The 15,907-nt window shown below is 35.6% G+C and overlaps 1 protein-coding gene across 4 annotated transcripts in view; it reads right to left on the minus strand.

Moving 5' to 3' along the window:
* Positions 1-15,555, minus strand: part of MSR1 (macrophage scavenger receptor 1) — a 62,217-nt gene extending 46,662 nt beyond the window's left edge. The window contains exons 1-4 of one of the 4 annotated variants that reach the window (XM_010995701.3): positions 15,404-15,555; positions 8,133-8,239; positions 6,688-6,801; positions 2,614-3,026 (exon numbers count right to left, since the gene is read on the minus strand). In XM_010995701.3, coding sequence (XP_010994003.1) covers positions 2,614-3,026; positions 6,688-6,801; positions 8,133-8,235 — 630 coding nt within the window. In that variant the 5' untranslated portion in view covers positions 8,236-8,239; positions 15,404-15,555. Of the gene's footprint in view, positions 1-2,613; positions 3,027-6,687; positions 6,802-8,132; positions 8,240-12,478; positions 12,586-15,403 lie in introns of those variants that run through there. The other 3 variants (XM_010995702.3, XM_010995703.3, XM_031440208.2) reach the window with 3 other exon arrangements.
* Between the last annotated feature and the right edge of the window lie 352 nt (positions 15,556-15,907).

Raw genomic sequence — 15,907 nt, forward strand, 5'->3', positions numbered from 1 at the left:
TGAAATTAAATATCCAGTTATAAAGTTTTTGACAGTATTTTTCTTTATTACTTTTCCTTTTAAGAAACCAGTGGTGTATTGCTCCTTAATTTGGGTATAAAGAGAAAATTATACTTCCCTCCACTAGAGTGGACAAGTTGAGGTTAGATAGTCAAGTAAAACCTGTGGAAAGAATGAACATATATCCAGATTTGCCTCTCCTCCAGCACTGTCCTCAAGCAGAGTCTTCAGTTTTCACTGCTCCAACTGTGTCTTCCTCCATCCAAAACCTTGTTCTTGATTAGAAAATCTCTACCCTCTACCCCCTCTATACGGCATCTTCCGTACAATTTGGTATAAAGGTGGAATAGCGAGCGTGGATGTTTGCGGGGCACAGCAACATGATAAATGTGCTAAACTTAATTTAGGTGCCTACAAATTGCTCCAGCTCTGTCAGGTGGTCCCAGATATCCACAGAGCAAAGGTCAAGGGACTAGCAGATGGTTTTGTTACCTAAGACCTGGAAATCAACCGTGTTTTTCATCCCTAAAGCTGAGGTTGCCTTTTTCCCTTTCTTTGAAAACTGCATATGGTGCTCACATTAACTGGATACCACTTGAAATAATTTTATCAGGAAGAGATAAAGTGTATTTGATATTATTTTTAAAAGTCCTACACAGCATCCACAAACATGTCCCACACTCTACCACCGGTGGCACTGGTAGAAACAAGCATTTAATTTCGTGTTCTTTCAATTCTTTCTACCTACAATGGAGATGATCAATTCTACTTCCCTCTTTTATTTTTCTCTTTCAAATTAATGCTTGGTCTGTCCTTGATAAATATTACTTTGGTATTACTTATAAGCCTTTTCCTCAAACAGCATTAACTGATTCAGGCATTCATTTAATTTACTTATTTCTGCATTGAGCTAAAGATTCAAAGATGAATCAAATCGATTAAGCAGTGGGAATGAGATCTCAAATACTGTTTTCAGTGAGCAAGTGCTCACACAGACAGACAGACAGACACACACACACACACACACACACACATACACATACACACTAGCACTGACTTAATTTCCAAATCTCTACAAATGACTACTGCCTTAAAAAATTTGAAAAAGCTTTAAAAAAAATTAGCTTTGGAAGCTCCCCCATTCCCCTGTACTCCCTCCCCCATTTCTAATGTTGGGACCCCTTCCAAAACCTAAGTGCAAAATCCAAATGCAAACAGCTCACTCATCACCAGATTTTGATAATTTCAACCAATTATCACTTCAAACATATTTAGGACTTCTACTGCCCTCCAAATGGCTTCCAATCTGGTTTCAATTTCTCTTTTATGTGGAATCATAGATACTCTGCAGTCTCTGATGGATTGGGGGCATTACCAATATCAAGTACATTCTTATTCTTTCAGTGTGTCCAACTCTTTCTCCTCGCCCTGTTCTGAGCACTACTCCTCTGACCCCGTTTCTACACAAAGTCATTTTTCTCCTCCCTTCTCCTTTCCCTCCAATTTAATCAGTTTCTACTCCCATAACTGACATTTTCCTCAAAGTCTACTACAAAGATGCTAGCATTTCTTAGCTAATGGTGGAAAATACACAGATTTTACATTAAGCACCATCTCAGGGTTTTGATACTCTGTAATATTATTTTTTCACATGCGTAGTAAAGTTTTAGCTATACGCTTGTTTTTCATGTAAAGGAATAATTATAATTACTTAACAACAACAAAAATAATCCAGTTTTGAAATAAACAACTTGCTTCTTGATTTCTTTCTCATCAATACAAAGTTATCCAGAGGGCTGGCCACAGAATAGTCTAGAGCAGAGGTGAGAAAATTATGATCCGTGGGTCAAAGTCTTTTTGTAAATGAAGATTTATTGGATCACATTTTCACTCGTCTGTCTACACATTGTCTATGACCACTTTTGTGCTATGGTGGAAGAGACGAGAAGTTGCAAAAGAGATCATGTGGTCCCCAAAGCCGAAGTGTTATATTTGGGCCTTTGCAAAGAAATTTTTGCTGCAACTGGTCTAGAATGTCTTGCTCTTTTGTCTGGTGTATTTGATCCTATGATGGTCATAAGATGTTTACATTATTCAAACTTTAATTCCTCAATTCTAGTTACCTTTATACATAAAGCCTTATGTATACGTTCTCAGAGTGACAAAATTAACTATTTTGAAATTTAGATTTTGTAAGTTACCCAAGTAAATAAAGCTTCCAGTCCTTTGATGATGAAGAAATTTTGGGTTTGTTGTAAAATTTGCAAATACAGTGTCTTTTTCAACCCGTTAAGATAATCTAAAAAACTGTAATTGGCTTAGACAGTCCCAAGAGACATTCTAAGAGTATTTGTAAAATTAAAATACATTAAAAAAGTTTATATTCAATGAAAACACAAACTTATCCTTTTGCTGGGAACCTGGAAAAGGCACTAGGTAAATCCATTTGAAACCTTCCAGTAAAATTACCAGGGGAATCAGGGTAAGCAGGATAATGTTGAAACAGGGTTTGCAACTCTCCCCACCACTGCCACCACCCCCGAACTACCTGCAGAGATAGGATCCAAATGGATTCAATCCCAGCATGTGACCTTCCAATACAAAAACTCTTACCTCTTGTTGTTTAAATGCATTCTCTTGGACTTTGCCATTCAGTGTCTCAATAGTAAGCTGCAAATCAAGCAATGTGGTGTTCAGACTTATCAACGAATTGGAGATTTCACTTATTGCATTTCCATGTCCCTGGATGAAGGAAGCCAAGGTACTTAGCTGGAGAAAAACATCATTAAATCTTTGATCAGTCACTACACTGAAATTTTGGAAATTCTCAGAATCTATGAAATTGGCTTGGTTATCTGAAAGATACTGGGTTCTCTTCTCCAGGTTGCTCATGTGTTCTGTAACGACTTCTTGAAATCTTATTTCATCTTCACTGTCGTTTCCTTTTCCTGCGAGACTTGCATACACATCATTTGCACTAATTGAACCAAATGTGCAATTCTTCATTTCCCACTTCAGGAGCTGCGCTGCATATTTAAGTAAAAATAGAGTCATGCCTTGTATCCTTAAATGCATCCACCATTCCATTCCATATCATTCCATCCCATATCATTCCATCCCATCCCATTCTAACATTCTGAATGCTCTACTACATCAGGCATTTATTTTAAATATGCAATGTATGAACCAAGGAAGGCATATTGCTGAGAGAGAAACAGTCTCCTTTTCCCACTGTACATAAGAATTTCTCCCATGATTAAGTCATTCTTTCTGAATTGCTGCTTAGATGAATCTTCTGGGCCATTGCATTTGACTTCGTCAGTAAGAGTAAATTCTACAGATTATGAAGTACATTGTGTCCTGGTCCTCAGGTCTGCCGTTAGGATGAAGTGAGATAGTGTTTAACACAGTGTCTGAAGTAAGTATGTTGAATGTGTTAGTTATTATGAAGATAAATGATGATCTTACAAAAACAATATGGAGTAAAAGTAGAAGTTGGAGTGTTATTCACTGTATGAATAAATTGTTGGCTCATCTTCCTGATTTTACCACTAAACTAGCAGAGAATCATCATTTTCAGTTTACTCAGGCCTGATTTACTTTTAGTAGAGCAGGAAATTGGACAATTAAGTTTTTTTAACTTGAAAAAAATACTGCTTTTAAAAGGCTCCTCTTTATTTCTTAGAAAATATATACTCATAGCAGAAAATTTAGAAAAGACAAGTAATAAGGAAAAATAATTTACTATTAATCTCACCATTCCAGGTTAAGTGCTAACATTATGGTATATGCATGTCAAATTTCTGTTCCCACTATCATCTTATTATTATTATAAAAATAAGACTTTATATATAATTCAGAAATGACTTTTTATTTATTTATTTTTATTTATTTATTTATTTATTTTCAGAAATGACTTTTTAAATTGGTACTCTATCATAACGACTTCTGCATATTATTCAATATTTTTTTATAAGACCTTTTCACAGTATGGAAAGGGAAGACCTGATTTGATAAAACGTCACATTACCAAGGGATTTTCCTTAACACCAAGTTCAACATGAGTTGACAATGAAGGCTACATTTTGCTTAGAGATTTTGCTTGTTTTCCCAACTTCTGAATGAAAACTAATCTCATGCTTACTTTCTTTGAAAATGTTTAACTCTGTATCACCAATATAGCTAAAGAATGCCAGAGTTTCTATTTTCAAATGTTCCTTTCTTTCATTATCATCAGAGAGATGGCATTTTGTGTCTTTTTTATTTCATATTTGAAAGGAGACAAATCTTATGGCTTGTGCAAAGACCTAGGGAGAGAGTTATATTTAATTTTACAGATCACATTTACTCTTTCATGTTGGTAATACCTTCTCCTACCAAAATTCTATATTATTTTGAGCTAAAGGATCTTCAGTACGTCAATAACGATTTATATACATGAATCCTAGATTGTATTTTATTGTTCAGAGACTTTATTATATGTTGTTATACTATGATAGTGAATAGCAGCTTCTTAAAAAAAGGTACCATGGTGATTTTATACTTAAGAAATATCTTTCAATGTGTAAAGACACTTTAGAGTTTTCATCTACATTTAAATTCATCTACTGATTTATATTTGCCGAGTAATTTCTATCATTTCAGGGATACATTTTTGTCTATATTTGAAATTTACTGATATCAAGTAGAGATATGTATTGCATTTTAGTTTCTTTTTGGAAAATATTCTGATCTACAACTTACAGCTGTAAATGGATTATCAATTGCTTATTATTCAAGTATGACAGACACAGTGAGATATGTTCCAAATTCTGGACTTTGGGAGCTAATGTGAACTCATAAGATTTGAACAGTTTCAGTTTTTTGTCAATCTTAATAGGTTTGTTTTAGGAAACAAAACTACTTCAGATCAATCACTGTCAACCCTAGAACAAATGTGTTGTTGTGGTAGTACTTTCTACTAGCCTACAGATTTTGAACTTGGTTACAACCTTGAAGTCTTTCCAGACTTCAGTCTGTATTCTGCAGGGGCCTAGTAGAAAGAAGTTGCACATCCTGGGGTTGGCTCTGCAGGCCACAGTTTGTATAAAAGTGTTGAATTTTACCCAAATTCTAATTATCTGATAGCTAATGATCAAAAACAATAAAACATCTTTTATTTACACATTTCTAATTACAGATAAACATGTAAATAATCAACACAGGTGACCTCAGTGTATCAGGAAGTCGGTTGTCTAATGACAGACACAGCAGGTTCTTTTACTTGGATGGCTGCGGTTGCTTGGATTGGTTGCTTGGTTGAGTTTGGTTTTGGTTGGTTTTGATTTTGTTTTTAATGGCCAAAATAGGAGTCATTTTTACAAATGGAAAATACCTTCCTGGCTAAAATTATGGCAACTCTGTTTTGTTTTGTTTTTTATTGGCTGACCAGATTTTATTCTAAAAACCCAATTGCACTGGGAGATAGTAGCCCACAGAGATTAGGAGTCAGGAGCCGTGGGTGGGAACTCCAGCTTTACCACTGAACAGTTTCCTATTTTTGAATGACGAGGATAGGCAAGCATCTGCTCAAGGGTAAGTATTAAGACAATCTGCAGGAAATTTATAGCCCAGCGCCTGAACAGAGTTAATGCTCAAAAACGATAGCTATTGTTAGAGTTGTTGTTTTCATGATCATTTCTTTCTTAGTAGAATTTTGGCTCTGACTTAGACTATTCCTTTAGGTTGCCTCTTGGTAAAGGAGGTTTAGCCTTATGTTAGGAGCATTTTCTTGTTAAGCTGATGACTAGGCACATACAAATATATCTTACTCCCAGCCTGTCTCTTGTTAGATCACACGTGTGGACGTTTGGTCAGTCACAGAGAGGAGGAGAGCTACAAGGCATATAAATTCAAATGCCAACCTCTCAAAAATGCTACTGAGGGGAGTAATATTTACAGATCTTCTTGAGTTATTTTTAAGCCATCCACCCCTGTAGAAACTCTCAAATTTATCCCCAATTCAAGCGAAACTCTCCAAAAATATATGTACTTGAAAAACATCATGTAGAAACCAAGTAAAGTGCTCTGTTTTTTTTTTTTTTTAATTTGAAAGGATGCTATCAGGTTATTTTTAGAGGTGTTTTAAATAATACCCTTAGGAAATATGTGCCCACATAGTCTGTAAGAATCTCACTGAGGTATACAGGCTGTTATTTTACAAGGTCTCCTCTTTTTGAAGACTTACAGGAATGTTTCTTTCTGCTCTCAGTATTAGGAGTAGAAGTGTTTTTCCTGAATAACTGGCTTGATTTTATATTTTAGGCATTGCTAATGTAAATGATCATATTCATACCTTCACATTGACGACTAGAATATCTATCACAAAATTTATGATGCACACCCAGAAGTATATAGGACTCTATAGAGAATAGCATTTTTGAAATGGTCTAATTCTTTCCATCTTACCTCCACATATCTCTATTTTTATCTTAAATATCCATTTGCTATGCTATTTCTTTTTAAATTGTTTTACTTAACAACTATGCAGAATCTCTTTTTTCTTTTAGTTAATTTGAGGAGCGCTCTGTGAGATGAAGTTTCCCTTATGACCCTCCCACATATGGAAGACGGAATGTTTCTTTTTGCTCCTGCAGTAACTAATTTGCAGGAGGAGCTGCTGAGTCTCCGAACTCTAGAATCCTGTACCTGCCATGATTCCGAAGATAGGAACAAGCACTACGAACACGAGGAGGTAAAGGGCGATCAGTGCGGCTTTGAGAGACTTCATCTTCTCTTGAAGGGTTGGGCCGTTTGTAGGATCTAAAAAAGCAAAAGCCCAAACTACTGTTAGAAAATTTACTCTTCTTAATTACAATTTTTGCAATCACCAATTATACTGTTCCTATCAAACCTACTGGAATAAAAAGGGAACAACAACAAAAAAATAGGTTCTCATTTATTCAGTAGGAAGCAAAAAAGAGTCACAGGAGAAGTCAATACAGGCATCACTACGAACATTTGATCTTTTCTCCATTATCTAAACATCCAAGACAAAGCTACTATCCTCTACAAGTTGTACTTGTCTCATTTGCAGGCATCAGTTGGTAAGTTTTAATAGTGATACCACATCAACATATCCAAACATGTCTTTTACTCTTCTCTTTAACATGGGAATATATTCTGGGTGAAAGTAAAATTCCTCAAGTAACTACATAATTATAAGGTTTTTTCCCTAGATTTTAAGTTCGATAAGAGAAATGTTATTTTCAGTGATGATTATGCAAATTTTCTTCTCTAATTCCATCTCAATAATTTTGCAGTTGGAGACCTCTTAGGATTTGCATGCAATGCAAAAATAATGAAATAACAAAATGATTCACATTTTGATTAAACTTTGAAATGGAGCAATAAATTAGCCCATCCTCTGGATGCTCTAAAACTTATTAATATTTTAGTGTATTTGTTTATATGGAACAGCACATAATGGGATGCCAATTGTGGAAAAGAGAACTCAATGTAGAGGGGAATCTTAGTAGCAGAGGAAGATATTTCTCTGATTAGGTAAATAAAACATCCACTAGAAATTTCTTTCCAATGGCCATTGTTTTTTTGCTTAATAAAAAAAGAAGGAAATTTTATTTTCAGGTTGTAAACTCCTAAGTTAAAATGAGAGTTCATTTTTTATGTTTGTTTATGTATGTATGTATTTATTTATTTTACTGAAGTATAGTCCCTTTACAATGCTGTGTTAATTTCTAGTGTACAGCACAGTGATTCAGTTATACATACATAAATATTCCTTTTCATTATAGGCCATTACAAGGTATTGAATATAGTTCCCTGTACCATATAGTAGGCCCATTGTCTAAAAACAAACGTTTAGACATTGTTCAATAATGTTCTATGAGGGATTGGAAGGAAAAGGAGAAAAAAAAATTAGAAGTAAAGAAAAAATAAAGAAAAGGAGGAAAAAAAGAGAAGAAACAACCACAATACAAGCAAGATGAAGTATTCCATCCGCCAAGCAAAGTGTGAAATCCAACCTGGCAGATGGAATACACACATTTAGGGTTAAGTCTCAAGACCATCATTTTACATAGTGTCACTAAGTCTAAGGACAGTCCCCACAGGCACCCCACCCTTGTACTTACTCGGAGGAAGCAAAGCTGTCATGGAGCGAGCATCAAACCTCACAGACTCTGTACAGCTCTTAGTGTCCTCCTGCTGATCCAGAAAGTTATCCCACTGGTCCATACTTCTATCAAATACGGGGAAAATATGTTAATTACATGGAATTGCTAGGGCCCTTTGGTGTAACGTTTCAAATTAATATTTATAATTAAAATCCAATTTTAGCAAGGGAACAAGGATAACAATCTGCCCTATATAGCAACGTATTATGCCCAGCCATAAATTTTCATTTTGACATTGAAAGACTTATATGGAACCCACTCCTGCATCTTTCTGTGTACAAACGTGTACCTGTGATTACATGTGTGTGTTTTTTTAGAGTGAGAGAGAACTTTCCTTTCTTGGCTAAAATATTTATGTATATTTTCCCAAGTGGCAGAAAACAACTGTTTAGCTGAAAAAAAAAAAAAAAGAATTTCCCTTCAAACAAACAGTAGTGCAGAAGTTGGAGCAAGTATTTCCTGTGATCTTTTGTCACAGGTTCTGGATAGAACAAATAGTTATGCAAAATTTAGAACAAATATTTCCTGTGATCTTTTATGGGAGCTTCATGAGCCAAGTATTCTTTTGCCAAGGCATCTGTTTATCCCTTTAGGAAGATAAAGTCTAGTCACTAGACAAGGAACCACAGGGAAAATGGAGTTTTCCTCTTCCTTTTTCTCCCTTTCATGACTTTTTTTTTCTTGTATATTTTTTTTTCAGGGCTTCCCTCACTACATACATCGGCAGCTCTCAAATACGTCCTTGTACCTTTTAAAGCACAATCCATAGTCTACGGCACACACAATCCATGTCTATGTCTCTTTAAGACGCAGCAGAATCATCTGAAAGCCTTAATTAAAAACAGATTGATGGGCCTCACCCCCCAGTGTTCCTGGTATTTTGGGTGAGGAGCAGGAATTTGCAACAACTTCTCTAGAACTACGGCTGCTGCCAGTCTGAAGACCGCATTTTAAGAACATTTGCCGTGAAAAGAAATTATGTGACTTTTTCTTGGAAACAGCTCCATTCATTTGATTGATAAATTTAGCATGAAGCCAACATCTTCTGATCATTTTTTATTTTCTCTAATGCTGAGTTATGGATTTAGCACAGCTGAAGTTTTAACTGAGTGCACGCGCAGCTCCAGGACACCAAATTCATCTCTCATCCAGAAAATGAAGGACAATCACTCACATGCAAACGTTCATCCTGCTTTGGGGAAGAGGTATTTATTGACAAGTAAGGATGTGACTGAACTCCCATCAATATTTTTTTTTTAAATATTATCAAGGGGATTCTTTATTTTGCAATCTGCAGTTTGTACATGCATCATTCTGTGCACTGGTTTTAGTTTTTTTGTAAATCCTGTTGATCTGACTGACCCAGGAGTGTGTTGTTTAAATGATTCAGCCACTGTGGAGAAAGTGGGCAGACAGGGAAGTTATAGACCTACTTCCTCTTTTCTTAGGCAGAGGTAAAGTAAAAGAAATAAACAATTACCCAGGAACGCTGGCCATTATGGGAAACCAAAATGGTTAATTCAGATCCATACTCTCCTGCCATTTCCCCCTTTTCAATTTACCCTATTATTTGACTTGGATGACAGCTTTTTGCTGGCTAAGCAAAACAGATGAACAATTTTTTACAATGAAGTGACGATGAAACTTATCTAAATTCACTTTAAAGCTATAGCTCAAAGGAATTGGGACTGTGGCAAGGCTTTTAAACTTTGAACTCAGTTTATAAAGGTTGGGCTCAAAAGTATACACTTAGATACCCCAGCCATATACCTAGAAACCTTTCCTCTCTGTCTACTAACTGGCCCCATCTCCATGTGTTTGACTTTGGCTTGGGTTCTAATAGTTGAGATATTATGACTCTATTTTCACTTAAATACAAAGAAAACACCTCGTATTACTCAATCTTCTAGATGGGAATATTTTTTGTAAAAAAAAGGTGAAAGCTTTGAATCTGATAAATCTCTCTAGACTCTGAGCTACATAAGCGTAGGCACCATGTCTGCGTTGTTCAGCATCATGTTACCAGAGCTGAAAACAACCTGGAATATGGAATATCTTTAATAAATATCCGTTGGATGAATGATCTGATTTGTTTTGTGTGAGACAGTCATCCCATATAGTTTGTTTTTTAAAGATGGATGTTTGGAGATAAGGGGACAAAAAAGGTTTGTTTCTTCTGATGGATAATTTACTTGTAAATAGATTTTGTCCATAATTCAATTTTGTCCATAATTTTTCTCTACATTCTTACTCTTTTGATACTTTCCTTGAACATGAAGCAAATCTTAGGGCCAGGTGATTATGCTAGGCTGTTGAGACACTGCCACTCACGCCAGCCTGTCCCTAATCAGCACTCATGTTCATTTTGTCAGTTCTAATCAGTGAGCAGCTATTGTATTCTCAAGGAAACATTACTAGCATTTTGATTGGGACAATTCTGTTTTGTGAAGGATTGTCTTCCTTGTAGAGGATGTTTATCACCCCTGGCTGCCGTCCACTAAATGTCAACAATGTCCCCTAATCATTATATCACTGCTTCCCCTGCAAAAAATCCAAAAACGTCATCCTTGCACACTTCCAAACACCCATCCGCCTTTGAGAACCACTCTTCAGCTCTTCAACTTTAACTTTCTCTCTTCCTCTCTCTGCACTATTGGTCTTGAGTAATCTGACAGTTAACACATCTTTGATAAAGATTTGTTTTCAAGGAAAAAATATAGTATCTTCATGAGCTTAAGCAACCATACAGATTCCTCAAATTGTTTTTGAGGCTATCCTTCAAATCACTCTTTGTGTGTTTAGCTCTTTAAATATACATATTACAGACCTCTGTCATAGCCTATATGAATGTTTTTTACAGAAAACTTAAACATTGTATGACTTTAAGGAGAAAAGAAAGCAAATCCAGAATGATAACCCACTGATCTAATCTCGGCCTCAACAGCTAGCAGGATGAACGTTATTTTTATTCACACTTGCTCAGAAAAGCTCCACATGAGCTTCCGAATACATTTGCAATTCAGAACCCACAGGGCCTCCTTGGCTTAAAAACATTTTCTTCGGAGACAGAAAGAATCTCATTTTTCTTAAAGTGGCTCTAGAATGCTAGATGTTACATCATAAAAACAAAAACAAAAAAATAGATGGCAAGTATTGTGATGTTTACAATCGATGACTTTAACTTGGAAACACCCGTCCCTTCATGTAGGCTAGTCCAACAAACCCCTCCTATGTGGCATGATGTCAAGCACCGTGCAAGCCTCTGGGATGTCTGAGTCAATATGTATAGAACACTCTCAACCACCAAAGATCCTATGCACTCATAATGGAAGATTAAAGTCTCCATGAAAAACCAGTGCAATATATACACCCACAAAGCACAGGCATAGTCCAAAAAGGAACGATTAACTCTTGGGAAAGTGTGTAGTCAAGGTGAGGACGTAGAAAAGATGACGCTTGATCAGAGTTTTGAAGAATGAGCAGGAACTAAGGGTGAGAATATACCAGAAATCTGGTCCTGCTCATGCTTTTCTGTTGAGAAGAGATACTGCAGATGATACTGAGATCATGCATGGAGGACGGGGTTATTTTTCCCTGTTTATCCCTCCTCCTCTCCTGAACTAGTAACATTGTAGTGCGTCTGGTCTCAGTTCTTGTCCTCTTTTTAGATTTGTTCACCCCCTCGGTCATCTCACTAGTCTCACTGCTTAAAGCAGTCTATAATTCTGAGGACTCTCCCATCTTTATCTCCCGCCCAGACTGCCCGTTAACTCCAGGCGTGTATATTCATCTGCCTAACAACATCACAGCCTGAATTTCTAACATGACCCACATGTCCCCCACTTTCTCTCATCCTCCACACCCCAATCTACCATCAGATCCTGTGAGTTTGTTTTCAGACCCTAGACGGAAACTGACAGTTTCCATCACCTCCCCTCCTGCCATCCTGGTTTCCCCATCATCTCTCTCCTGCCTCGTCATCATTCTCACCTGGACTCTTTTAATAGCTCCCCATTTGGTCTCTCAGCTTCTTTCTTATTACTTCCACTTTATTCTCTACACAGCCTCTAGAGTGTTTCTCTTACAAAGTAAGTCAGATCACGTGACTCCTCTACTCAAGACCCATGAACACCTTCCCATCTCACTAAGTCCGGACTCACTCGCTCACTTGCTCAGACAGACCTTTCTCCAGCATCAGATTTAAAACTGCAACCTACCTCTTTCACTTCCTCTTCTCCCTCCTGCCTTGATTTTTCCCACCCAAACTCATCACCATCTAACATAAAATACATTTCCCTATGTACCTTGTCTACTGTTTGTCTCCTTTCACCCAAGGTAGAACCATGATTCAGGAGTTTTTCTCCCTTCGGTTTAATGACCAGAGAGTTCCTGCCACTTATTAGATGTTCATCACATACATAAGTATCTGAGAAGAAATTTCATAAACAAATGAAAGACAAAATATTTAGCAAGATAGCTAGATTTCCAAAATGTAAAAAATTCTTCTGCTACACATTGGGAAATAAAAGGTTTTTCTCTGAGTTGTGTGTACATAGGAAACTGAAACAAATCATTTCCCCCACCAAGTTCCCACTTTTGCCTCAAAGGCATTTGTTAGACTTAACCATAGTCCTTCAGTCCCTTACTCTGACTAGCAGAGTAATTATTTTCAGTTATATTAGAGAACATACCCCTGTGAACAAACGACAATCCAAATGAGCCTTACAATGTCTTTTCCAAAGTTAAGAGAAAAAGTAACTTCACAGAAAATGACAATTTCTTACCAAACATCAACGTACTGACAAAGAATTGTGAAATCTTTTGAGTTTGTTTAATCTATCAGAAGTATGTTCTCATGAGAAGTGAAACACATTTCTGCAATATCAGCTCTTCACCAAGTGGGTGAAAAGTTTACAGAGGCTACGACAAAAAAACCATATGAAAGAATTTCAGTGTTATTCTCTTTGGAAACAATACTCTATTTTTCCTGTTTTTATTATAAAAACATTATAACACTATCAATGATAAATTGGGACAAAATCTCTATTTCTATCATTCTATCCCTCTAATACAAGAAAAAATTTGAGTATATTCATGCTACATAATTGACACTACAGTGTACAGTATCATTGGTCTTATACATTTCCCTTAAAATCATATCAGTATTTTTATACTTCAAATTATTTTTTCAAATTTAAAATGACAGGCTGCATAATAATTTATCAAATTTATATATATCTTATTCATGTAGTCATTTTTCTATAATTTTTTTTTAATTTTCCTTTTCTTTGGAGGGCAATCTTTTACTGATATAGATGATGATGATGTCGTAAATACTTTCATAATTTAGCTCTCTTCCTTTGAAATGTTTCTTGACGATAATTCACCATATGTTGAATGGCCAGGTGACAGGAAAACTGTCTTAAACTTCTTAGTATCTACTGACTGACTGCTCTTTAAAAAGATCATCACATTTACAAAGATTTCAGACATACATGTTTAAAACCAAATTCACCACTATTCACTAACAGGGTTTATTTTGGAACCACTTAGATTTTGAGAAGAGTTAAATGACACCTCAAAAGTAGCTTTCATTTTCATTTTTAATTTTTAGTGTGGAAGGGATATTTCCATGTAATTTTTTATTATTTATTTTTTTTGGGGTTTTGTTTATTCGTATCAATTGCTCATACATCCCCAGGGTATCATATCTATCTAGATATGAAACTTTTTTATGTAACATATATTTAATGACTATTCTTTTTCTAAGACTACTTCTTATTCAGAGTTATCATCAAACTCTCAATGTTAATTTCACTGTTAAGATTTGGGGTAAATAATAACTTTGTAACCTTATTATTTAAAAACAAAAACTCTGATTTTGTGTGAACAGTTAAAAATGTATATGAAGTGAAAATTAAATTAACGTGTCTGTGAAACCAACAGCTGTCCACGTAAGGAACAGAGCCATCCAGGGTTTAAGGTAAGAAACAGAAACATACATATTATCCCTGACGCTCACCTTTGGTAGCGAAGGAGAAAGGGTGTCAGTTCTTTCATGTGAGGTCTAGGCTTGACTGTTGGCTGTGTCCTCTCCTAGCTATGTGCCCTTTGGCAAATATTTTAATTTATTTGACTGCAGATTCTTTATATATGTATACATAAAATATTGTTATAATATCAACTTAAAAATTATTAAGATGGTTAAAAATATTTTTAATTGACCAGTATATAGCAATTCACCAACAAATGAAGTAGCATTATTTTAAAATATCATTTTTTTAAAAAAATATGAACTTTCTTTACTTTATCCTCATCGCATCTCCATGAGGTATTTTCTCCATTTTATAAGGTTGGAAGAAACCAAAACCTAAAATGTGTAAGTGACCAGTTAACGTTACACAGCAAGGCAGTGGGGGAGCTGGGATTTGAATGTAGGCCGTGCACCACCAGAATATCAGCTTCTAATTACTGTCTAAAACATTTATCATTTCGGTTTTATGGCTTTTCTGGCACTACTCTCACATGGCCAAGGAGAATGCTAACCCCCGTTCTATGCTGTGTAAATTGTAACCATTCTTCAAGATGCACTTAAATTCAATTCTAGCATCTCCATGAAGATTTTTAAAAAATAATTCTTTCTCCCCTTGAAGGAATGTTGGCTTCTCCTGTATTCCCATGGTAGTTCTATTTATTTTTTGCATCCCTTCTCTACTTCTAGCTCAGTGAAGTGCCCACAGTGACTGCCCAGGCAATATTTGCTACATGAGCAATAAAGGTAATAAAAAGGACTAGATTAAAGTCACAAGTATTACGTGACAAGTAAGAAGATGAGATGCATTAAAATACATTGAATCATATTTTAAAAATAAAGCAATAATCTTAAATCAAATATGCACAATTATATACAAAAAACCTCTTGCTGATTCAACGTACAAAATATACAGATATATTTATGCACACATACACATTTTTTAACTCATGGAAAACCTAGCAGAAAGCTCTATTTTTTTTAATCATTCAAACAGGCAAATCAAATTATTAATGGTAGGTTAAAAAAATTCTACCAGAAAGTATTGATCATACACACACATATATATATATATATCATATCTCACATACACACATAAACACACACACACACACACATCAACACACAAAGACACAGAGTGGACATATATACTCAACAGAAGCAATTGGGGAAAACCATTATAATGAACTTTCTTTACCGTGTGTCCCAAAGACGGCAGCACTGATTTATCCACTTCCCTCTCTTAACAACTGAAACCTCAAAGCTTTATCACATAATATTTCAGCAGGGCATATGAAGAAAGGAAATGACACATTTGTGTGTTGAAAATCTTTCTTAACAATGTATTTCAATAGTACTCTCCTCAGTGCACAAGTTTGCAAAATCTAAATTTGTCAGATAACTCATTCCTCTTCCTATCTAGGACATTACAAAAGAAAAAGAGAAGTGAAATGAAAAAGAAATGGGAGTGATTGTAACAGGGTACATAATATATAGCAGATGACTCTTCCTTTTTATAAGATATGTCTGCCTTCTAGATTCTCATATCATTTATCTTCTAGTAATCTCCTTATCCTCCATTAATTCCCAAGATCTCTTTTGCACTATGTAACACTGAGGGAAGACTTCACACTTAAGTGATTTGTTTTTCTTAATCCTTTTTCCAGTGGCCCTTATCTGTAGCTTCAAATGCAAAACACAG

This window comes from Camelus dromedarius, chromosome 22, assembly GCF_036321535.1.
Source record: "Camelus dromedarius isolate mCamDro1 chromosome 22, mCamDro1.pat, whole genome shotgun sequence".
In the NCBI taxonomy this organism is placed as follows: domain Eukaryota; kingdom Metazoa; phylum Chordata; class Mammalia; order Artiodactyla; family Camelidae; genus Camelus; species Camelus dromedarius.